The 23,685-nt window shown below is 56.0% G+C and overlaps 1 protein-coding gene across 1 annotated transcript in view; it reads right to left on the reverse strand.

The window, feature by feature from the left end:
* The window catches only part of CCDC57 (coiled-coil domain containing 57), a 99,913-nt gene that overhangs the window by 73,565 nt on the left and 2,663 nt on the right, over positions 1–23,685 (reverse strand). The window contains exons 2-7 of the mRNA XM_032429573.1: positions 17,186–17,277; positions 14,562–15,197; positions 12,003–12,111; positions 4,646–4,747; positions 3,105–3,262; positions 2,912–2,986 (exon numbers count right to left, since the gene is read on the reverse strand). Coding sequence (XP_032285464.1) covers positions 2,912–2,986; positions 3,105–3,262; positions 4,646–4,747; positions 12,003–12,111; positions 14,562–15,130 — 1,013 coding nt within the window. The 5' untranslated portion in view covers positions 15,131–15,197; positions 17,186–17,277. The remainder of the gene's footprint in view (positions 1–2,911; positions 2,987–3,104; positions 3,263–4,645; positions 4,748–12,002; positions 12,112–14,561; positions 15,198–17,185; positions 17,278–23,685) is intronic.

Below are 23,685 nucleotides of genomic sequence, written 5' to 3' on the forward strand. Positions count from 1 at the left end.
TCCGGGGGCAGCGTCTGCGCTGGCGCCAAGCGCGGGAGCCCTCAACTGCCCTAACCTGTACTAGACCGCTCTAGGACACTTGACAGGTGTGCTCTGTAATTCTCAGGGTTTGATGTTACTCCTCCAGACACATACAGATTCACTTGGACTGAAAAACAAAGTGAGATGTTCTTGCAGAGCGACCTGAGCAGCTAATGGTTTCACAGCAAGGTGGGTTCTGCTGCTTAGGTGGTCTGCTGAACGCTGTCCCTAACTGGAAACGAAATCTGCAAGCTTGAGGTTTTAGGGAGAAATGGTAAAGCTTGCGGCAAAATAAAGAGCATCTTACTGTATACACGTCATGCTGGTGAACGTGTACTCCGAGCCACAACCTTCCAGTTTCCCAGCCTCTCAGGACGAGGGTTTCCCAAGCCGCCGCTAAGCAGAAGGGCACCAGGTGTATGTAACAGTCCCGGAATAAGTCTTAGGAAAGCCTCTTATCCAAACCTCTGGAAACAGAGAACGTGAATGATCCTGCCAACTGAGCCAGGCGCTACCAGCTCTTTGCCCCTATGGAGCGACCAGCAGACACACGACACACGGTCATGCAGGGGCGAGGCCAGCAGGTGGCTCCTGGCTCGTAACTGGAAGGCGTTCAAAGCCTGGGGGATGCTGCCAGAAAGCCACCCGGCTGTCTGCGGGCTGTGTGTGTGAGGAGGTGGCCAGCCCCACAAAGGTGCTCACAAACTGATGCGGGGACCCCTTCCCCTCAGTCGGGGGGCATTCCTAAGGAGACTTACAGTTTACTTAATTATTGAATTTTATAGTACATTATATTGTTTTGTAAAGTATGTGCAAATAATTATCAGAATACCTTCATGTAGAAACCTTTTAGAACACTTAGAGCCTTGTGGCCCCAGCAAATTTCATTGTTTTTAGTTTATATAAATATATGCATTATGTTAGAGAAGACTGATTTCAAATTTATGAATCATAAAAAATACACTATAGGGACCCCTGGGTGGCTCAGCTGGTTGAGCGTCTGCCTTCGGCTCAGGTCATGATCCCAGGGTCCTGGGATCGAGCCCTGCATCGGGCTCCCTGCTCAGCGGGGGGCCTGCTTGAAACTTTCTCTCTCTCCCTCTGCGCCTCCTCCTCACATGTGCACGCTCGCTCTCTGTCTAAAATAAATAAATCTTAAAAAAAAAAAGTGACCAGTTCTACTTTCTTTTTTTCTTAGAGATTTTAAAGTAATTTCTGCACCCAACATGGGGCTTAAACTCACAACCCCGAGACCCAGAGTCATGTGCTCCACCACCTGAGCCAGCCAGACACCCCTGAACAGTTTTACTTCTTAAAGCCAATATTTATAATATGCTAAAAATTATATTCATTTTCAACTCTTTCAGTTTATGAATAAAAACACTTTGGGGGCACCTGGCCTGCACTGTCAGTGAGTGTGTGGCTCTTGATCTTGGGGTCGTGAGTTCAAGCCCCATGCGGGATGTAAACGTTACTTAAACAAATAAACTTAAAAAAAAAAAAGGCTCTAGCTCTGGACATGAAGAGGAACACTGTTTTTTCCCAAAGGCTGGCCGCCACAGCACATCCCAGCACCACGGGCCTGCATGGGTCCAAGCCGGACCACATCCTGCTGTGTCCGTGGCCCCACATGCCCCCAGAAGCACGCCCACAACGCCCGCCCTTGTCCCGCGTGCCGGCCTGGCCGAGGGGTACACGGGCCGATGGCATCTGTGCGGTGGCCTGGAAGGCAGCTCCCAGTTCCGTCTGACTGCAGGTGCAAAGGCAGTAGACGGACAGGCTGTAAAGCTTTTCTCCTCAGAGTGCACAAACATCATGGCCAGAAAACACAGAAATGCCCCAGATGGCCCATGCTCCACCAGCCTCGCCCACTCCCGTGACAGAGCATCCTCACAACCACCACACGCGTGCTTCACCCATAGCCACCCTGGTGCTTTCCAGAAAAGGAAGAGGGTGACAGGTGGAATGGTGGACGGTGCCCGCCTCGTGCTCTCCGGGGCCCACGTCACCCCGGGCCCGGGCTGTTCCCAAGGGCACGTGCTCCCCCACACCTGCCCTCCCCCAGAAGCTTGCCTTGTGCCTCTCTGAGCCCTCCTCATCCTGCGGGCCTCACAGGTCTCAGCCTGGGCGGGCCACCGTGGGCTTTCTCAGGGTCCCCGCGCCACCTACGGGCTGGGCACCCTGACACCTGGCAGTGCAGGGCACGCAGCCCACAGTGAGGGATGAGGCGAGCATTTCGGCAGGAAGAAGGGGGCTCTTGAGAATCTAGAGAATGTATAACCAGGAGAGCAGGATTATTTTGCCAAAATAACGTAGAAATGAAAGGTGACCGTATCACCAAAGTAACATTTGTTGCTGCAGTCTAAAATTAACGAACTGGTTAATAAAACTTTTTTTTTGACAGAGAGCTCGTGCATGTGCTCAAGCTGGGGGAGGGGCAGAGGGCGTCCCATGCAGGCCCCATGCCCAGCGCCAGCCCGACATGGGGCTCGATCTCACGACCCCAAGATCTTGACCTGAGCCAAAATCAAGAATCAGATGCTTAACCAACTGAGCCACCCAGGTGCTCCCTAGTTCATAAAACTCTTAAGTTTAGAAGTTTTAAAACATCAGGGCACCTGGCTGGCTCAGTCAGTGGAACACGTGACTCTTGATCTTGGGGTTCTCACTTTAAGCCCTACGTTGGGTGTAGAGATTACTTAAAAACAAAACCTTAAAAAAAAAAAGTTTTAAAACACTAAAAAGCCTAACTACCACTGAGAAAATCCTGGACAGAGCATGGAAGCCGACCCAAGGCAGTGAATTCAAAGGCCGGATGGCCCTTGGGCTGGTGGGAGCCCCTGCCTGGACCTAACCCCACGCGGCCAGGCTGGGAGCCAGGAACACTCACTTCCTCCTGAACACCTCCTCTTCCTTCTTCCTGGAGAGCTGCACACAGTTTAGTTTGCCCTCTAAGTCCTTTATCCTGAAAGGGAGGAAGTATTAGCGGGGAGAGCAGACGAGGACCCACAGCCAGGCCGGCCCCCAGCAAGCCAGGACAGGCGGAAGCCCCCAGCCCAGCGGAGGCAGGCGCAGCTGCGCACCGGGCGTCCTTGGCGGCGGCCAGGTCCCTGAGCTCCTGGCCACTGTGCTGCAGCTTTTCCTCCAGCCCCACATTGGCGGCCTCGGCGCTCCGCAGTGACTCCGCGGCCTGTGCGGCCGCGTCCTTCAGAGCCACGAGCTCCTTGTTCAGCAGTTTTACCTTCAAGAGACAAAGAATTCAAAATGAGGCTGGAACTGGAACCGAACAGACAGAAAACAACTCAAGCAGCAGCGCATCAGTGAGGGTGTCCTCACGCACCCCACAGTGAACATGCCGGGGCCCCACGACCTCTGAGGGCACACCGCACCCCACAGTGGGGCCCACGCGTGGCGAGCCCAAAAGACCGTCCCGCTTCCTATGTGAAGATTGCTGACACTGGACTCACACAAGCAGGTGGAGCGTGCAAGAGCACGGCTCCATTTTAAAACAACCTTTCTGGGCCTTGGTCCGTGACTGCAATTGTGGGCCACGATAATGGCTGCAGCACCCACCTCAGGCCGCGCGTGCATGCTGCCACCCTCCGGGGGAGGTGTTCCTGGGTTTGTAACGGCCAGGCACAGCAGATGGAGGTGGGGCAGGGCCCACCCCACTGTGGAGCTCAGGGCACGTCCAGCGAGCCCTCTCCCCGCCAGCTCTCAGGAGTCCCCGAGGCCTCCTAAAGTCCCTGCAGGGCAGCCTGGGCCCTGGCTGGCAGGGGGCAGGGCTCCTACAGGAGTGCGGTCAGGGGGCCAGACAGGGCCTAAGAGGATGCGGAGAACCGGTGTCCCTGCCAGGAGGTGCGGCTGGGCTGGGAGTTGCCCGGCCTGCACGCCGGCCACAGAGAACTGCCAGGGTTCCTGGGGCCCCTGGCTGGCCGAGTGCTGCCCTTGGACTGTGGCACTGTGGGAAGGCTGGAGGCCCACGGGAGGGGCCCACCCTGACCGCTAGGGTGGGGTTGCTCTTACTGACACCAGCTCCATGCCCACACAGGTGTAACCTATCAGGTGGCAAGGCCAGACTAGGTGCCCTCTCCTGCTTCCTCCTCCCCTGCACGCCCTCCTGCTTCCTCAAGGCTGGCCCGTCTCCATGCTAAAGGTCAGGTGTGCACGCTGCTCGTGTGTGCCCTGGCAGCCGGTGGACTAGTGCACCAGGGAACCCACGCTCACTGCAGCCGGGTGCACAAGGTGCACGCAGGCCCTGACCACCCGCCTGGCCTCTGCTATAAATGGGGGACGAGCAGCACCTCCCTGGAGGCCCCTTCCCAGTGCTCACAGAGGACACAGGCCAGTGACAGGCTGTCTCGACCAGGGTCGGGTGGCCGTTTATCCTGGGGGGGCACCCTTCCCCAAGGTCGGGGCACCAGCCCTCCTCTGTCCCTCGTGAGACGGGCCATGTGGCAGGCACCGTGGCGGGCGCTCCCCAGGCATGTCACCCCTGGCCCCTGTACAGCAAGGGAGGCCTCTGTGTGGACCCCGCCGTCCCGCCCAGAGGTGGCCTCACGGCTCAGGAGCGGCACCTGACCTCTGAGGAGGGAACAGTCACCGCCCGAAGGCCATCCCCCACCTTGAGCTCATGAGTCAAGACCACGTTGCTCATGCTGTCCGCCTGCAGGCGGAACCCGTGCTCCCTCTTCTGCATTTCAGACTCAAATTCCAGCAGCAGCTCCTGAAACAGAAAGGGCCGGCGGTGAGAGGAGGCTGCCGCGCCCCAGCAGCGCCCCCGCCACAACGAAGCACCAGGTGAGCGGGCGAGCAGGCCCGAAGCCGCAGGACACAGAGGCCCCTGGTGGTGGAGGTGCCCCACCAGGCGTCAGAGGGCCTCCACGGATTGCCCAGGGGGTGCCACCAGTTCTTGCCGGACGCCACAGAGCTGCCGGGCCTGTCCACTGGGCACACACAGACGAGGAGCTGCTGGGGATCGGGACAGAGGCCCCTGGGCCTGCTCACCCCGCCCCTGCGAGGGGGCAGCACTGCCGACAGCCTTCTGGCTGCTTCCGGCTGGGTCTGCACACAACATGCCCAGACCACTGCTCCCCGCCGGCTCCTGGCCAGGACCCCACCGCACACCTGCCAGTACGCTGACCCCGGCTCTGCAAGCGGTCTTCTGAGCTTCACCCCCAGGCTGAATCTAAAAACCCGACACGTTATTATGACAACAGCAGTACTCGCCGCGCAACCACCAGTGAAGGTGACCGCAGCTCACAACTGACAGCCCACTGTTTCTCCTGGAGTTTGGGTTCCCCTCCGACCTCCCCCCACCTCTCTCTCCTCGGTCGTCCCACCCCCTCCCGTTCCTTCGTGGTGTCCCCTTGCGCAGCGTGACCCTCTCTCCTGGGGTGCGGCCCCTCCGGAGGCCACGGCCTCCACACTCTGGCCTGGCTTCTCCCTGGACTGTGGCACGGCTGTCTCTCCGGCTGCTCTTCACACTTCCCTGTGCGTTCCCCGGCGCTGCTGCGCCTCCTCCTGTCTGTGGTTTCCTCCTCCTGGGAAGCGCCTCTGCCGTGCCCCATGCCCCACGCGGCCTCACCGGGGGGTTGGAAGCCCAGCTCTGGCCTGGCCCAGGCCCACCAGCTCCTGCGGAGCACTCGGGGAGTATGAGGCCGCCAGCTGGGCCCTGTAGCTGGGGCTACCCAATCCTGGGGACGCCAGGGAGTCTGCTCAGCTCAGGCCCCCATCTCTTGGTTCCCGCTGTTCTGAACTCAGAAGGGAATGGAGGCAGCTGAGGGCTGAGCCCTTGGCCACTGGCCAGGCTGCAGAGCATAATCCAGTAACTTCCAGGAGACTCCTGCTGAGCCCGGCATCTGCAGGTGTCCCCCCTCCACCTGTGTGCAGACCCGAGGGCCCTGCGCTCACGCCTCACAGCCGGTCTGTCGTGCTGAGCTCCAGCTGAGCAGCGGGGCAGGCTCCGTACCCATTCTCCCCTTCCATAAGTTTCCCAGAGGTCTCTGAAACATCTCCCGCTATTGCTCAGGCCTCCGCCGTTCTTTTGTTCTGAAGCCCCTGCCCCGAGAAGCAACTGGTCCATTTCCTCAACAGTCTGCCCCTTCCTGTTTCCCACTGCATGTTTCTGGAATGTGATTGCTGGATTGAACATTCCAATTTATCCTCCACGTCTCTTAAGTTTTTTCCCAGATTTTCTTTATCTACATTCTGAATTTATTTCTTTAAATATACTTTTAATTGTCAAAATTCTTTGTTTTGTGAATGGCCCTTCCTCCTAACATCCTGTTCTTGGGTTATGGATGCAAAACACATCTCTGGTAGCACTAATCACAGGAAGGCCCCACAATGCACCCCAAGAGCCTGAAAACTAAGACCTGACATGAGGCGAGGCTGGCCCTGTCCCCATCCCGCTCCAGACAGGCTCAAGTTCTCACCTGTGGAGACGGCAGGGGGTCACAGGATCACCAGCTCACCTGAGGACAGCCAGACCGGCACAGACAACCAGAGGCCTGTGTGGGCACATCTGCCGCCTCACCCCGGAAGAGGGCACACAGTGATGGGCTGCAGGATCACTGACCCAGGAATCATCGTTCTATCAGGGCCATTTTCCCTGTTACTCTTGGCTTCTTTCCCCTGCTGCTGGCAATTCTCAAATGTCTCATAATCCTGCCTTAGTTGGATGCTCCTATTCAGGAATACGGCAATAAAAAGCTCACTGGAACGTCACCAAAATTAAATCACCTGCTAGTCATAAGCTACTGTTGAGGAAAGGAAAAGGCGGGGCCCAGGACGGAAGAAGATCATTGTAACACACGTACCTGAGGACTTGTTTCTGGAGTACATAAGGAACTCTACATATCAATGACATGAAGACAAATAATCCACCTTGGAAGAAGGGCAAAAAAGGTGAACCGACACTTCACAAAAAACATATCTTAACGGCCAATGAACACATGAAAAAATGCTTACATGCTGACCATCAGGAACAAGCTAATTAAAACCACAACGAGACAGACACCACGACCCACCCTATAAACAGCTGAAATGGGAAAGACGGACGACACTCAGTGCTGACAAAGAGGTGGAGCAGCGTCTGGGAACGCAGTTTGACGGTTTCTTACCAAATTAAACGTGCCCCAGCGCACAACCCAGAAACTATGCTCCCAAGTTATCTACCCAAATGAATAGAGACCTGCCAAAAACGGTCACGGCAACTTTATTCGAAATGGCATTGAACTGGAAATGACCCAAATGTCTGACACATGTATCTGCGGGCGAGCGGGGAGCCGAGCAGCACGAGCGCCCGGTGCGCTACCCGCCAGCAATAGAGAGAGCAGCAGCGAGCACAGCACGACGTCGCCCGTCAAGGCGCAAGCAGACTGCTGGGGCGGGCACCCCCGGACTGCAAGGGGCGCGCTGGGACTCACCCGCTGCCTTGCTTCTGCTCGCAGGGGTAATCCAATTTGTTAAACAGAACCGTGCTGAGCTTCTGCCTGGGAAGGAGCTCCTGCCTGCCTGGTACCCCGGGTGCACACGCTGGGGTCACTGCCCCTTACCAGCCCCCCAACTGACGCCAGGCCAGCCGCCTGCCCGCGAGCTGCTGCTTTTCCAGCTGAGGCCCTTCCGTCCCCTTCACCGCTGTCAGTCCCTTCGTGTCCTGTCTCCTGTGGTCTCACAGAAGAGACAGACCTCCATGGTTGATCTGCCATGTGGGCTGAGGCGTGGACGTGCTTGTTCCTTAGACGCGGCTCACACGTGAAAAACCCACACGCAGAAATTACGCAGGGGGAGGGGGTGTGCAGAGTGCGACCGAGATGCAGAATCCTGACTTTGTCTCCCCCGCCCTAAAATCTCAGTGACCCGACCCAGCCCTGGTGCCTAGAGCAGAGCGGAGGTGACGTGGGGCAGGTGCAGCCCGTCCCCACGAAGGAGCCGGCGAGGGCAGGCCCTCAGCACAGCGCGTGGACAACACGGCACGGCACGCAAGACCGCAAGCGGCTGATGAAGTAACGGGGCTCGACAGTCTGAGGGGAGGCTGAGCCCAGCCCGACTGCCGGCGAGGATGCGGCCACATCTGCCACGTCCCTGATCTGCCCTCTCGGGAGGGAGGCGGGAGCCACACACCTGCCGGGTGACAAATCTCTGAAGGTCTAGGGGGAGCCTCAGAGACACTCACAGAAGCACAACTGAAAGCATATGCCTTACTTTTTTTTATCCTTTGAAAAGCAAAACGAAGTATAAGGAGTCACATGAATACCACATGAATACTGGGACCGGAATATGAGAATCTTTTTTTAAATTTTATTTTTTTAATTTATTTATTTGAGAGAGCGAGCATGCGCACAAGCAGGGGGGAGTGGGAGAGGGAGAAGCAGGCTTCCCGCTGAGCAGGGAGCCCAATGCGGGGCTCGATCCCAGGACCCCGGGATCATGACCTGAGCCGACGCCCCACCAACTGAGCCGCCCAGGCGCCCCTGGAACATGAGAATCATTGAGATTTTTTCTCCGAACATATGACAAAACTACGAAGCATTTGGTTTCTGCTCAAAGTTCTGCAGGCTGTGGGGGCCGGGCCGTCACGCAGACGGAGCAGGGCCAGCAGGGGAGCGCTGACCTGAGTGAAAAGTCCAGCCCAGGAACAAGGAGCGCTTCGCCCTGATTCACAGCTCACGTCCACTGCCACCACCCTCCTCTCTGGCTGCAGGGCACCCACTCTCCTGCTGGGCCCCTCACGGGCCCTCACCTCCCATCCTCCCGCTGAAGGCTCCGCTCAGGCCCCTCTGTCTACACCTGCCCTTTGGCGATGCCCCAGACTCCCAGCCCTGTACTCTGACCTCCAGCGTGCCAGGCGCTACCTCCCACACAGCCTGAGAGCACTGGTGCTGTACCCAGGGCTGCTGCCTGTGAGCCCCACGTGGCTGCCTGCCCCTCAGCCCCCCTGGACCCTGAACGCCTGCCCCGGGAGCTGTAAGCATGCCACCGTTCCCTCCACGCCCCTGACCACCTGCAGGCTTCTGCTCACGACTCCCCTTCCCGACCACCCTGCCTTACGGTGTCGTGCAGGGGACACCCTTGGGGGGCTCCACTAGAGACCGTGCTGTTCAGTGTCCATCGTGACCCACGGAGGCCCAGCTCGCTCCCAGAGCAGCTCCCAGGTCCAGGTGCTCACACCCTAACTCCAGGGCCTGGGAGGACACCCAGCACATGGTCCACATTCAAAAAACACATGTTAAATGAATGAAGAAATCAATTAATCACTCCATTTCCACTTCAGAGGCTTCTGATCCTGTGTCGCTAACTGACACAGAAGAGAGCTGCCCTTAACCCACAGCCTACAGCTTGCAGGTGCAGTAAGACTCAAACAGACCAACTCTGTTCCCATCACCTTATATTTCATTTTTCAAGAGAAAAATCACTATCACCATTGAATCAATTCTACTTCTGACAAGTCAATAATGGACACAAGATCTTCAGAAACAAGAGACAGGAAACCAGCCCCAAGGAGACCACGAAGCCGGTGAGCACATAGGAGCCTAGTTCAGTCACTGAAAGAATAAGATGTGGGCAGCAGAGTAGGGTTCAAGCAAAGGCACGCTGCACCCTGAGAACCGGCACGGGCTCACACTGTTCCAGAACCACACTGGACAGGTGCCACCCACGTTTCCAGCAGCCACCTTGGGTAGACCAGCAAAGCCGGGGAGTTTAAACATCAAGTTTCCTTCTTTCCAGAGGTAGGGCTCCTACAAAAACCAATGTCCCCCATGGCTGTGAGGGGCCCCCAAAGACGCAGGAGCTCGAAGCCGGAACCAGCCCGAGTCACAGTAGAGGCTGAGTGTGGACAGCCTGGGAAGCCCTGCAGAGGCCCAGCCCGGCCACCACATTCCCCGGGGGTCACTGCTGCCTCCGAGTGTCACCGAGACCCTGCCTGCCCAGGGCCCTCTGATGCTCCTGCAGGAGCGTCCCTGGTGCTACCTGAGGAAACCCCATCACTACCCAGTAAGTCACAACGGGTCTTGTCCTCACCCTGCTGCTCAGGCCCTGGCTTAGTGCCCTACCAACCTGAGCTGTTTCCAAAAGGCCAACCTGCCCGTAACGGACAAAGTTCACTGGTCCTGGAAAGCTCCAGAAGTCCTCTGCAGATTTCAAGAGCTCCAAGGGTGCTCTGATGGCAGCACCGCAGGGAATGAATGTGGAGCTTCCAGAGGGGAAGGAAAGGGCTGTCAGCGGGGCCTCGGCCTCCTCCTCTGTGCTCAGAAGGCAGTCGTGTCCCCTGGTGCCTTTCCACCCGACTGGCACAATGCCTCTCGGGAGACACTGTCCTGTCTCAGGGGCTGACACGGCACCTCAGGACAGCAGGCCGGGCAGTCAGGCCCCCGCCCACCAGCAGGACAGGTCTGTCCGTAACTGCTGCCCCAGCACCTGGATCAGAGCCGTCATGGCCAGTCACACCACCCACATCTACCCCGTGGTACGGTCACCAAGAAACTGGGAACAAGCCTAGGGTTCAGTGGCTACGAGAACAGGCAGAAACGGGACACAGTACAGGCTGACTTCTGGATCCAGCTCTTTGTCCCAAATCACGAACAGGAGCCTACAACTAAGATGTGAAGAGTAGGGAAGGGGTTCGGGACAGGCCCCCCAGAATGTGCCATCTTGGCACAAGGACTGTTTTGGGCTGAAGGCACTTGAGACCCTGCAGCCTCAAGAGAAACTTTTGTCCCTCTCTTACCACACGGAATGGTCTAAATCGCGCGTCTTTCCCAGACTAAGGGTCATTAGCAGAGATAAATTTTATCTGAGTAACCGATCTGTGTGGTAGGGCAAACATCTCTTTTTTCAAACACCTTATACACACACACACACACGTTTTTTAAAATAACGTCTACGTCCAGCGTAGGGCTCGAACTCATGACCCCGAGATCAAGAGTCACACGCTCTACCGACGGAGCCGGCCGGGCGCCCCTGGCAGGACAAACATCTTACCAAACACCGGCTGTTTTCACTGCCCCATGAGGTGCATTCCTTCCCTCTGAAGTCCCAGACCCCCAGCCCCTTCTCCTTAGTTCAGAACGACATATAGACCTCATTCTGCCTGACTCTGGGATTTCCATGTCTGTGTGGACTCCCCGAACATACACCTATTAAATTTGATGTTCTCCTGTTCATCTGTCTCACATTGATTTGATTCTCAGTCCAGCCAGAAGGACCTTTGAGGGGATGGGAGTTCTTGCTCCCCGACAACGGCAATCCCAGGCCAGGGTAACAACGGCTAAGAGTTGACACACTGGACTCCAGTCCCACCTCTGCCATTTACTAAGGGGCTCTTGGGCAGGTTACTTAATGCCTCTGGGCTCAGCCCCGCCCCGTAAAGCTCAGATCAAAACCGTGTCTCTGTAGTAAGGAGCACAGAGAGCGTCACGAGGCAGTTTCCACAAACACCGCTGTTGCTATGATGTCACAAGCTCAGCACATGCTCGAAGGCGACAAGGGGACCCGGCGACCCCAGCATCTGCACTCACAGAAGCGCAGGCTGAGGCTCAGCGTCACGGAGGGAAACTCTGGTGACAGGGCTAGGCTAAGTGGCACCTGTCAGCTGACACATCTATGTTGACACTTAGGATTACCTACGGTTGTCTTGAAAGAAACACAGTTACCACAATTTGAGTTCCCAGCTCTCTGCTACAGTAAGTAACTCAGATTTTGACTTTTTAATCCTTTTTTTCTGAAATAAATAAGGGAGAAAACATGTATCCCTTTGTGAGGAGAGAGAGCAGGGAGGGAGTTCCTGGAGACCGAGGTCTGGATGCCCACCATATCCCTCCAGGCCGCCCCCGATGGAAATCTGCTCCAGTAACTTGACCTTGATCCCATGGATACCACACAGCTAACAAAGAGGCTGTCTTCTCCTCCACAACTTGCTTTCACAGTGGGCGGGCAGGGCGGGCACCTGAGGGGGGGCTGCGCGCTGGAGGCCCTACCTTCCTCTGCAGGGCAAATTCGCCATCGAGCTCCTCGAGCCTTCTCTCCAGCTTCCATTTCAGGTTTTCGTACTGTTCCCGCTGCTGGTCCATCTCGCTGTTCTTGTCACTATGTAAACACGGCAGTAGTAAGACAGGTCAGACGCGTCTGCAGGGCTTGCTCTCGGGGGCTTCAGTGGGACCCTACACCACACAGGTGCCTGCCTGTAGAGGGAGCCTGAAATGGGGTCCAGAGTCTCACAAGGTAATTCCCAAAGTGCCCAGGACACAAGCCCAAGTCACACCGAGCACAGGAAGGTCCCCACCTGAATGGGAAAAGACAGCACACGCTAACCCCAAGATGACACAGACGTTGAGATTTTCTAACAAGGGTTTTTAAAGCAGCCATTATTTAAAATGCTTCAGCAAGCAATGTAGTGCACTCTTACATAAAAAATTAGAAACTCTCGGCAAAGAAAAACTTACAAAGAATCAAACAAATTGAGAACCAGGAAGTATGACAACCAAACAGGAGGCTCACTGGGGTGGGCTCAACAGCAGAATGAACATGACAACATGACAGAGCAAAGAATCCATGAACTTGAAACCAGAACAACAGAAACTACCCCAGCAAATAACAGAGAGAAACACACTGAAAAACATGAGCACAGCCTCAGGGAGCTGTGGGACAGTCACCCTGAGCCCGAGCATGGGAGGACAAAGAGGAGGGCTGACATGTACTTGAAGAAATAATGGCTGAAAAGGTCTCAAATTAAGGGGAAAAAAAAGGGGGGGGGGACAAATGACGTGAGGAGACACTTTACAAGAATGGTGTAGAACACTTTAAGGATGCTTTGGGGCGCCTGGGTGGCTCAGTCGTTAAGCGTCTGCCTTCGGCTCAGGTCATGATCTCAGGGTCCTGGGATCGAGCCCCGCATCGGGCTCCCTGCTCGGCGGGAAGCCTGCTTCTCCCTCTCCCACTCCCCCTGCTGTGTTCCCTCTCTCGCTGTGTCTCTGTCAAATAAATAAAATCTTTAAAAAAAAAAAAAAGAACACTTTAAGGATGCTTTAAACTGTCTCAAATACAGCTGTGAGAAAGAAAATCAGTATTTCCACAGAGGCAAGCTGGCCCACGTGTCCCAGCGTTAAGAGCACCTGCTTCTGATCCTCCAGGTGCATCACAGTGTGATTTTTAACAATGGAGTTGGGGAACAGTCACAATGCCAACACCCACCCTGCAGGGGAAGGTCACAGATCCCCGTCCCTGCTCCAGGCGATGCTGACCTTGGTTAAGCTCTGTACCTGTCTTCCCCGGCCCCTGGGGAGGCGGCACGGGCTGTGAACACCGCCAGCCGTACTGCTTGCAGGAATGACAGGCTCCCTGGCACACGGCGTCGGGACTGGGAGCCCCTGCACAGGGGCCATGAACACCTTGGGCTCCCGGGCCTCCCTGAGGACAGCGACGCTCGGGACCCTGGGAGCTATGCCTATGGTTGTTACGGGAGATGCTAGCCGGCGGCTCGGAGGCCCATAAGCCAAGGTGGTCCCGCGCCCACTGAGGGAGGTCTCTGCTCACGCCCAGCCTGCCACGGAGTCTCCTGCTGCTGAAGAGTACAGCGCCAACAGGCCCAGCAAAACGGGGCTGGGTAGCCATTTAAAAGGATGTGGCAGAACCCAGTGCACGACACGAAGAAAAGCCGCCCAGGTAGATGGGAAACCGCCACAAGCAGGTTGTGGGCCGCGTGTACGGGACGTGTCTATGTGGGCGTGAGGGGAGCTCTCCCAGGGAGAACACAACAGAGTCCTCGGGCAGCTCTTCCTTTCCACCTCACCACCTTCAGGAAAAAACGATTGTCTAGAACAAGAATATCGTCACTGTTGTGATTTTCTACAAGTACTTTGAAGGGCATGTGTGACAACACGAAACACTATTCAGGATCCCGTTTTAAGTGAAAACAGAACCCGCAGGGTGCTGCCAGCCGCTCTGACGTCTGTGTCCGCACACGCCAGAGAGATGCACCTGACCGTCAACGTGACATCACAGACACACACCCTGGGCGCCTGGGGGGCCCAGTCGTTGGGCGTCTGCCTTCGGCTCAGGTCATGATCCCAGGGTCCTGGGATCGAGCCCCTCATCAGGCTCCCTGCTCGGCGGGAAGCCTGCTTCTCCCTCTCCCACTCCCCCTGCTTGTGTTCCCTCTCTCGCTGTGTCTCTCTCCGCCAAATAAATAAATAAAATCTTTAAAAAAACAAACAAACATATACCCTGAAATCAGGGGAAGGACGGCAGATTTTTGTCTTCTCTCTCTTCTCACTGAGGAGGAGAGTGCGTGGGACACGAGAGCGGCTTTCCGGGGACCCGCCAACAGGACCCTCTGAGCCGAGCTTCGGGTTCTTAGTCAACCTGCCTCAAGTGAGCTCACTGCGCTTGGGAATTAATACCTGTTTTGCATCATTAAAACAATCATGGGCTCGAATATCTTTTATTGAAATGATACAGATTTGTAATTCATGGAGAAAACTCGGAACATTGAAACCAATCTCCCGGTGCCCTCCCCGCGCGGCCAAGGGGCACCTCACCTGTGGATGCGCTCCAGCTCCAGCCGGTGCTCCTGCAGCTTCAGCTGGTGCTCCCGCTGCAGGTCCTCCCGCCGCCGGGCCTCGCGGGCGAGCGCCTGCCTCAGCCGGGCCGCCTCCACCCTGAGCTCGCTCACCTCCGCCTGCCGCGCCTCCTCCAGCCCTCGGGCCTGGGCGAAGGCCGCGTCGTAGCGCTCCAGCTCGCGGTCCCGCTCCTCCAGCACCTGCAGGTTGTAGACGAAGTCCTCCTGCAGGCGCCGCAGCGCCCCCCGCGCCTCGTGCAGCTGGCTGTGCGCGTCCTGCAGCGCGGCGTCCCGCGGCTGGCACGGCTGGCAGCGCTGGGCCTGCAGGGCTCTGCTCTCGCCCTCCCTGCGAGCCCACAGCGGGCTCAGGGCCTGCTCCGAGGGCGGCGGCAGCATCGGCACAGCTGCAGTGGGGAGAAGGTGGGCAGCGGGCCCAGGGTTAGGGGCTCTAGCTGTCCTTCTCAATGCCCGCGCCAGATCCCCGTCTCCGGCATCGCTGTCACCCATGGGAGCGCGCTCTGGGCCAGTTAGCAGCTGCGCGCTCACCATTCGGAAGAGCCACAGGTGGCCCCCGCCAGGGCCCAGACCTTGAGGGCTCTGCCAGCCGATCCTCACCCTGCAGCAGAGGAAGGAAAGGTAGGAAACACCGTTTGCTCACCAACAAGAGCTAGGTCCTTCAAAACAGGCTCATGAAGGGCTCTCCCACTTTGCAGATGAGCAAATGGGGCCACTAAGGAGCTGAGCAAGCGCTGGGGCCCGCCAGCCTCTGAGAGCCAAGGCCCCCTCCGGCCCCACACTCCGCTCCTGCAGCAGCCTGGGGCGCCGGGAGATCCAGCACTCAGGAGCACGTTCCTTGGCTCTTTTATTTCCAACCCATCACAGACTGATAATTTCCTAAAACAATAAAAATAAAGTACTCAAGGAAAACATAATTAAAAAACAAAGATATATAACGCAAAGACCAATTTTTAATTATTAGATCCAACAGCATAAAACCACCTTGTCCAACTGCTAACAAGTGTCTAAACACCTCTTGCTCTGGCGGTGTGCCAAGCACGGGCCGCAGGAGTATGCGTGGGGGGGCTAGCCAGGGCGCGAGGCGTGCCAGAGACACGTGGACTGTCGACGTCCCATCGCCCGGCAGAGAGGGGTGGATTCTGACACGGAAAACCACGTGGTGCTCGGGGCCCTGACCTACACAAACAGGCCCACGGCCACGCAGCAAGCCCAGAAGGTAGGGAGGCTGGGCCCAAGGGCCACGGTCATCCTGGCGGCAGATGCGCCAGGGGCAGACACAGCCCTTCTCTGAGAGCACCTCTCCAGAAGGGCCGGGGGCGCCTGCCAGTGACATTTGAGTATCACTGTCATCCCAAAGAATCTAAAATGTCTGATTCATGTAAAGTGGGTCTTTTTTTTTTTTTGCCCGACGCAGGGCTCAATCCCAGGACCCTGAGAGCATGACCCAAGCTGAAACCAAGAGTTGGTTATTCGGGATGCCTGGGTGGCTCAGTCGGTTAAGCGTCTGCCTTCGGCTCAGGTCGTGATCCCAGGGTCCTGGGATCGAGTCCCGCATTGGGCTCCCTGCTCCGCGGGGAGCCTGCTTCTCCCTCTGCCTCTGTCTTTCTCTCTGTCTGTCTCTCATGAATAAATAAATAAAATCTTTAAAAAAAAAAAAAAAAAGAGTTGGTTATTCAACTGACTGAGCCACCCAGGCACCCCTGAAGTGGGTCTTTTTTTAAGAGGAGAAAATCCCAGGGTGCCTGGGTGGCTCAGTCAGTTGAGTAACCAACGCTTGGTTTCAGCTCGGGTCATGCTCTCAGGGTCCTGGGGTCAGGCTCCACACTCAGCCAGGAGTTGGCTTCCCCTCTCCCTCTGCCCCTCCCCCTGCTCACATGTGCTCGAGCTCTCTCTCTCTCCCAAATAAATAAATAAATGTTAAAAAAAAAAAGAAGAAGGAAAATTCCCACCATCCCACGAATTCTTGACTCACTGGTTCAGCAGTGTTTACGGTGAGCCTTCTGGGACTGGGGGAGATGGACAGCGGGGACACTCTGTGTGGGGTCACAGAGGTAAAAGGCAGCCATTCCTGAGGTGAGCCCCACAGCACCTACACTGGTCTACCTCATCAGCATACAGCAAAGACAGAAACTCAGAAACAGGAACAAGAGAACCTAAGGGCTACTGCTTTTGGTATTCTTTTTTTTTTTTTTTAATTTATTTATTTGACAGAGAGATAGCACAAGTAGGCAGAGCGGCAGGCAGAGGGAAAGGGAGAAGCAGGCTCTCTGCTGAGCAGGGAGCCCGATGCGGGGCTCGATCCCAGGACCCTGGGATCATGACCTGAGCCGAAGGCAGACGCTTAACCGACTGAGCCACCCAGGCGCCCCAGCTTTTGGTATTCTTTATGTTAATTCTAGAATTCTCAAGTAAGCAACCACTCTGAATCAGCAATACTACTTTTTAGGGACATGAAGTATTGTTTCACTCCTGAAATTACTAATAATAAAAACCACCAACAAAAAATTATCCATATAATCAAATCTGTTACTATAACATCTTGGTAATAAAATGAAAAAACAAAACAAAACAAAACAATGAACTCACAGGTGCAGGTAGTATGCTATGCGAGGGGCAAGTCTTCTTCGAACACCACACGGGTCTCTGGCCCAATGAGTAGAGTTTGGTAGTAATTCTCGCTACAAGTGAAAAAAAAAAAAAGAAGAAGAAAGGAAAGGGGAAAAAAAGTAAAAGAGAAACTGTCAAAATGGTCTGGGCTGGTATTTGGAGAATCCCAAAATATTGTCAGGACCCCAGAAACAATAATGAGCATTTCACAGAAGACACGTGCTGTGCTTGGAGCTGCCCCACGAACGAGAGACACACGTCAGCTCTGGGCTCAGCAGAACAGTGCTTACAACTCGGACAGTAGGGGCGCCTGGGTGGCTTAGTCCGTTAGGCGTCTGCCTTCGGCTCGGGTCATGATCCTGGGGTCCTGGGATCGAGTCCCATGTCGGGGTCCCTGCTCAGTGGGGAGTCTCTGCCTCTGCCTCTCCCCCTGCTTATGCTCAATAAATAAATAAATAATAATCTTAGAACACTGGCAGTCGAAGAGGAAAACACGGCTTGATAAACGTCAGGATCGGGCAATCGAGGCCACGTAACTGTGGAGTATCAGACAACGCATCCAACCGGAGGCTTGCCGGAGGACAAAGCACCAAGAACAGGATTGAGCGCAGCACCCACCACCTTCATAAGGAAAAAGTAAGGCGATTTCTCAGGTGAAGCCAATATTTTCTCGGCACTGGCACTTGGATCTGAATGAATTCCTTATGCAGGTCTTCCTAGAAGAGCAATGAGTCACGCAGGACAGGGCCTGGCCAGCTCTTGCTGTAAAGGGCAGTGGGTAATTATTCAGGGCTCTGTGGGGCACAGGGCTGTCACGACTCTTCAGCTCCGTGCAAAGCAGCACAGAGTGTGCAAACTGTGGGCTGGGTCTGGCCCGCCGGCCTGCTTTGCCAAGCCCTCCATCTCTGTGCAGGGCACCTTTATCACCGGGTAACAGCTGCTGTCATTTCTTAATGGCTGCCCCCTGCAGCCCCGAACCCTCAGGGCTCACGTCCAGCCGGTCTTGGGGCGACCCGGCGCTGGAGGGGAGCAGCGGAGCGCAGAGGGAATACCCGTGCCAAGACCCAGAGGGAGAGGCTGAAGCAGCAGGAGGGCCTGCAGAGGGCTGGGGAGACCGCAGGACCCTGCCATGGGCAGTGCAGTAAGAAAGACATCACGGCCTTCATTCCAGCTCCGGCACACGGCCCCTAAAACCCTCACAACCTCCCGAGTGACAGGAGACACAGGGGCAGCTTTCGTTGGCTTTAGTTCTTCTTCCCGGGTTCTGAAATAATTCCAGGCGAGAGGCTACCTTCTGTTTCTCGTATCAAACCTGTCAACCACACCTGAGTTTACGAGGTGACTCTGGAAAGCCCCAGATAACCACGGGATGGAGCTGGTTGCCAGGGGAGCCAACCTTGGGATTACAGGGTTTCCCTTTGGACTCCGCCTGCCAGCTTCCACCGTGAGGCTGGCTCAATCAATCATGCCTACGTGATGAAGTCTCCACACACATCCTCAGCCAAGGGGTTCAGAGAGCTTCCAGGTGGGTGAACACATTGGAGGTGCCCCGAGACTGCGTGGAAGTGCTGCACCTCGTCCTCCACCCCTCGCCCCGGGCCTCTCTTCCACCTGGCTGTTCCTGAGTTAATATCCTTTTATAATAAACTGGTGATCTGGAAAGTAAAATGTTTCTCAGTTCTGTGAGTTGCTCCAGCAAATGGAACCCGAGGAGGGGGTCGTGGATCTTCTGATGTATAGCGGGTTGTCAGGAGCACAGGTGACAACCTGGACTTGCAAGTGGCATCTGGGTGGGGTCAGTCCTGTGGGGCTGAGCCCTTAACCTGTGGGGCCTGCGCTAACCGGGAATCCGGTTCAATTGTAGAGAATGCTTGGTGGAGGAAAAGCCCCCCGCACGCCCGTCGGAGGCGGAGCAGAGCTGAGTGTGAGCGCAGAGGGAGGGAGGCCTGCGAAGCAGGGGCCTAATCGCTAGGGGCAGCAGAGCTCCAGCGCCCTGATCACCGCATCCTCCCAGGGGCCAGTCCTGCCCAGGCGCAGCCCCAGGGCTCCTCCCTGCAGGGGTCCGGAGAAGGGCAGCGCTCCTCCACGGCGGACTGGACTGCGGGCAGAGCCAACATGCCTCTCGGCCTCGCCCGGCATCAACCCCTGCCCAGCTGCAACACGCCCATCAGGCACCTGCCTGCTGTCTTGAGTTACAGACCGCCTGAGCCCAGCACCCCACGCTTCTGCCCCCCAGTCTTCCTGGCTCCTTCAAAGGCACCCCTCCAGGGGCGCCTGGGTGGCTCAGTCGTTAAGCGTCTGCCTTCGGCTCAGGTCATGGTCTCAGGGTCCTGGGATCGAGCCCCGCATCGGGCTCCCTGCTCGGCGGGAAGCCTGCTTCTCCCTCTCCCACTCCCCCCGCTTGTGTTCCCTCTCTCGCTGTGTCTCTGTCAAATAAATAAATAAAATCTTAAAAAAAAAAAAAGGCACCCCTCTATCCAGCTGCCCAAGCTAAACACGTGGGGTTAGCCTTGATTTCCGGCTGTCTCTCACCCCCGCACACCTCAGCCGCCATCATCCCTGACCTCGCTGCGAGAGCCCCTGAAGTGCCCTTCCGCTGTGCACTCACTCTGAGGGCTGCCAAAGGGATCTTATAAAAAACAAAGAAGAAAAAAAAGCCTAACTCCCTACGGCTAGGGAGTTCCCATTTCACAACACCTGCAACCATTGTCCTGTTCTGTCAGGGCTGGAATACGCCTTGGAGCCCACCACGGGCCGCCGTGGGAGGCCCCACCACGGGGCATGGCACCCTGTTTGCTGAGGTGCCTGGCCCACCCTGGCCACGGTTTCTCTCGATCCAAAACACCCAAGCACCCCACACTCCAATCGCCAGCCCTCATCCCTCCAGATCCACAGTCACTGAATCTTCAGACGTGTTAGTGGATGAATAAATGAATCACAGAAAAACTAGAGACGTTTACTTTTAAAAGTTTTTAATTCAATAAAAAAAGGAAGCCACTGGCTTCAAATTCAGTCAGTGGCCAAATATCTCCCCCAAGTAGACAGCTGAGCTGTGCAGAGGTCACCTCAGACTCTGTTCGGAGCCGCAGTCCCCAGCACACAGACGGGGATGACAAACGTTTGCCTCACGCAGGAGCAAACCCCTGCTGTTGTATCTCAAGGGCCACATCACTGTCACCAGAAAAAAGTGAGGCTGGTAATAAAAAATTCCAACAGACACCGTAGGCTTTCTTAAAGTCATTCCTTTGTTCATTTAACAAGTATTTATTTAGCGCTTACTAGGTGCCAGGGACTGTTTTACCTCCTGGAGACAGGTAAGGTCCCTGCACCAATGGACTCTCATCCTGGGGCAAGACAGACGCACAAAAGAAAATGGGCAGAGGAGGTAACTCTCCACATCAACAGAGTGGCGGGGGCCGTGGGCTGCTCCGGACAGAGGTCAGGGAAGCCTCCGCTCACCAGGGAAGAGCAGGAAGGGGCTCTGCTTGGCCTTCAGGAGGCTAACAGGTCCTGCTTGGGCCACGGTCCCTGCGCTGGCTGCAGGGCTCCCAGGACCACTGGGAACCCAGGGTTACGGCAGGCCAGGCAGGCCACAAAGCCCACGGAAAGCCCTGGGGTGGAGCTGGTGACCTCCACGGTTGGGGGTTTGCCCACGCTAACTGCCCAAAACACCCAACGCACCCCCCCCACCAACTAGCAGGGGGCTGTAGGAGCCGGGAGCTGGTGTGTGGCCCAGGAGCTCCGGGGCCAGGCAGTCGGGTCCACAACCTCTGCACACACAGGCCCCCACACGCCTGTGTCCCTCACAGGGGAAGCAGCAGGATCCAAGCAAACACACACCACTACACACCACTCCCGTCACTGTGACCTCTGGTGACTCAGACTGTCCCCAGCAGTGCCCATGAGTCATCACCACGGTCCCTCCCAGAGAACACACCAAGGTCAACGGCCTCCCCTCCTCCGGGGACCGCTCACTGGCGCCCTGTCCTGCGCCGGGCACCCTGCCACCAGCTCCGCCTCTTAAATGCCCCGGTCACACAGCCATCCACAGGGGTTGCTCCCGCGGCACAGACGGCGGGCCACGTGGTACCAGGCCTGTACGGCATCTGGAGACGGCTCTGGCCATTTCCAAGGTAGAGTTCAACCTGTCTGGCAGAGCATCCGGAGGGTCCCAGGACAGCTCCCTCCCTGGAGCGCGAGCAGCCTGGGCCCCGGGCAGAGGCGCACACCCAGCGCCCAGCAGCCCTCCCCTTCCCTCCTCACAGAACGGCCTGTGCCCTGCTGCTGTGTAATCTCACCAAAGGATGATCCTAAAAGCCCTGAGGCTGACATTAATCCGCTTTAAATGTCACAGATTGAGAGTCTGGACCCAACCTGTCAGCCAGCAGATGTCCCCAGCAAGCAAGCACCCGGTTTTCAGGAGGGACCACGTGAAACTCCTGGGGAAACTACAGAAATCCCCACTGAGGGGAGAGACCACAGTTACCATGGCTTTGCTCACGGCGTTGAGTGTTCTAGGAGAGCCGGTGGGGTGAGTAGGGGATGGAGCAGAGCCACGCTAGGCCGTGCCATCACTCTTTCTCGCTCGTCAAACACTGAGCTTTCTAACCCTTATTTCAGACCTGTCAGGTCTGAAAAGCACCTGGAAATCCCCAGGTGTTAGGAAGATGGAAAGAACACCTCACGAAAGCCATGGTCTCCCACACACGGAAAACCTGCAGGCCCCAAACGGAAGCAGGCGGCAGAGGCCCCATCTGGAAGATGACCTCAGTCAGCAAAATACACGACTGCGCCCCTGGTGTTAGGACAGGGCCTCCGGGGTGTGGAGCAGCGTGGGGCTCGCTCACCCGAACCTTGCCAGTGGCCTGCAGCGGGTGACCCTGACCACAGGGCGGCCTTGTCAGAGGCGAGCGGGGGCAACGCCCGGGGCTTGGCGCTCCTCACGCAGAGCACGGGGAGAGAGGGCTCAGAGGTCGGCCCCTGCGGTGAGCGAGAGACTCAGACAAGTCCTCACAAACCAGGCCGGAGCCGCGGGCGGGGCCCACGCCAAGTGTTCTTGACAGCTGGTACCGCGGTTAAGAGGGAAGAGTGCGGGACCAAGGTGAGTCCCAGTGAACCACAAAGAACCACACGGGAGGTAAAGGGCTTTCCAAGCACAGGGGGCTCTGCAGGGGGCTCGCCTCGTCCTGGGCGTGCCCCCACCCCTCCTGCAGTGTCTAGATGCTGGACGAACAGGGAAGGAGCACGACAGGACGCTTCTGTCCCACGGATGAATGTTACCACTCCCGCAGGCGACCAGATCATCAGATGTGAACCTGCAGGGTACCCACTCCGCAGATAACGACATTAGAATTAATCACACTCTGTGCGGCTGACCAAAAATTTGGAGCAATTTGTTTTACAATAAACATTTGGTAAGTACTTAACTGGGAAAGCACTGCATGACCTCCTTACAACTAAGCAGTTACAGGCTCAACGATTTACACAAGGGAGCGCTCGTAAAGGGTAGGAGTCGGTCACTAGACGCTCACGGACAAGCTGTTTAGGCACGCTGGCTAAGCAGAGAGAAACCCCAAAGCAGGGGTTTCTTTTTAGCTCCTTCCTCTGAAGGACTGCGGCTCCGGATGCATTTGGCTTTGGACTCAGCCACTAATAAGATAAGCCCCACCATTCCTAATGCAGAAGAACCCAAAGTGACTTCATTAAGGAATGTTATCTTGTTGCTCTATAAACATATTTAGTGAATTTAATTTACAAAATGTTTTTGTGGGACTTGAAGGAAAGCCCAGAGGTGGCTCATCTGTTCTACACTCAAGATGGGGCTCAGCGCTGGCGCCATCTGGAATCCCAACATGGGCTGAGCTAAACTCGGTACGTGGACTCTTTCAGCGTGTCTAGGGGATGAAAATCATGGGCCTATGACTACAAGCCTTTTTTCCCATCCTTCATTGACTGCCAAATAGTCCCCACAACCATCTGCAAAATCTGAAATAAGAGAGATGAGCCACAAATGGATCTTAATTCCACCACTGGCACTTGCTGGGGGTAAGGGGTACCACTACAGTGGGGGGTATGTGGTGCTTTTTTATTAGAATTTACACCTGCCAAATTCCTTTGCCAAAAACAACAAAAAACAAAAAACAAAAATTAAGTGAGTAGGGGCGTCTGGGTGGCTCAGTCGGTTAAGTGTCTGCCTTTGGCTCAGGTCATGATCTCAAGGTCCTGGGATCGAGTGCCGCATCGGGCTCCTTGCTCAGCGGGGAGTCTGCTTCTCCCTCTTCCTCTGCCTGCTGCTCCCCCTGCTTGTGCTCTCTCTCTCTCAAATAAATAAAATCTTAAAAAAAAAAAAGTAAGTGAGTAAATGAGAAATAAAGTGGAAGGGAAGTTGAATCATCTTATAGTTAAAAACCGTTGACTTATTTTTTGGTTGTTTATTTACTTTTTTTTTTTTAAGATTTTATTTATTTCACAGAGAGAGA

Source organism: Phoca vitulina, unplaced genomic scaffold (genome assembly GCF_004348235.1).
Source record: "Phoca vitulina isolate PV1807 unplaced genomic scaffold, GSC_HSeal_1.0 scaffold41, whole genome shotgun sequence".
NCBI classification, from domain to species: domain Eukaryota; kingdom Metazoa; phylum Chordata; class Mammalia; order Carnivora; family Phocidae; genus Phoca; species Phoca vitulina.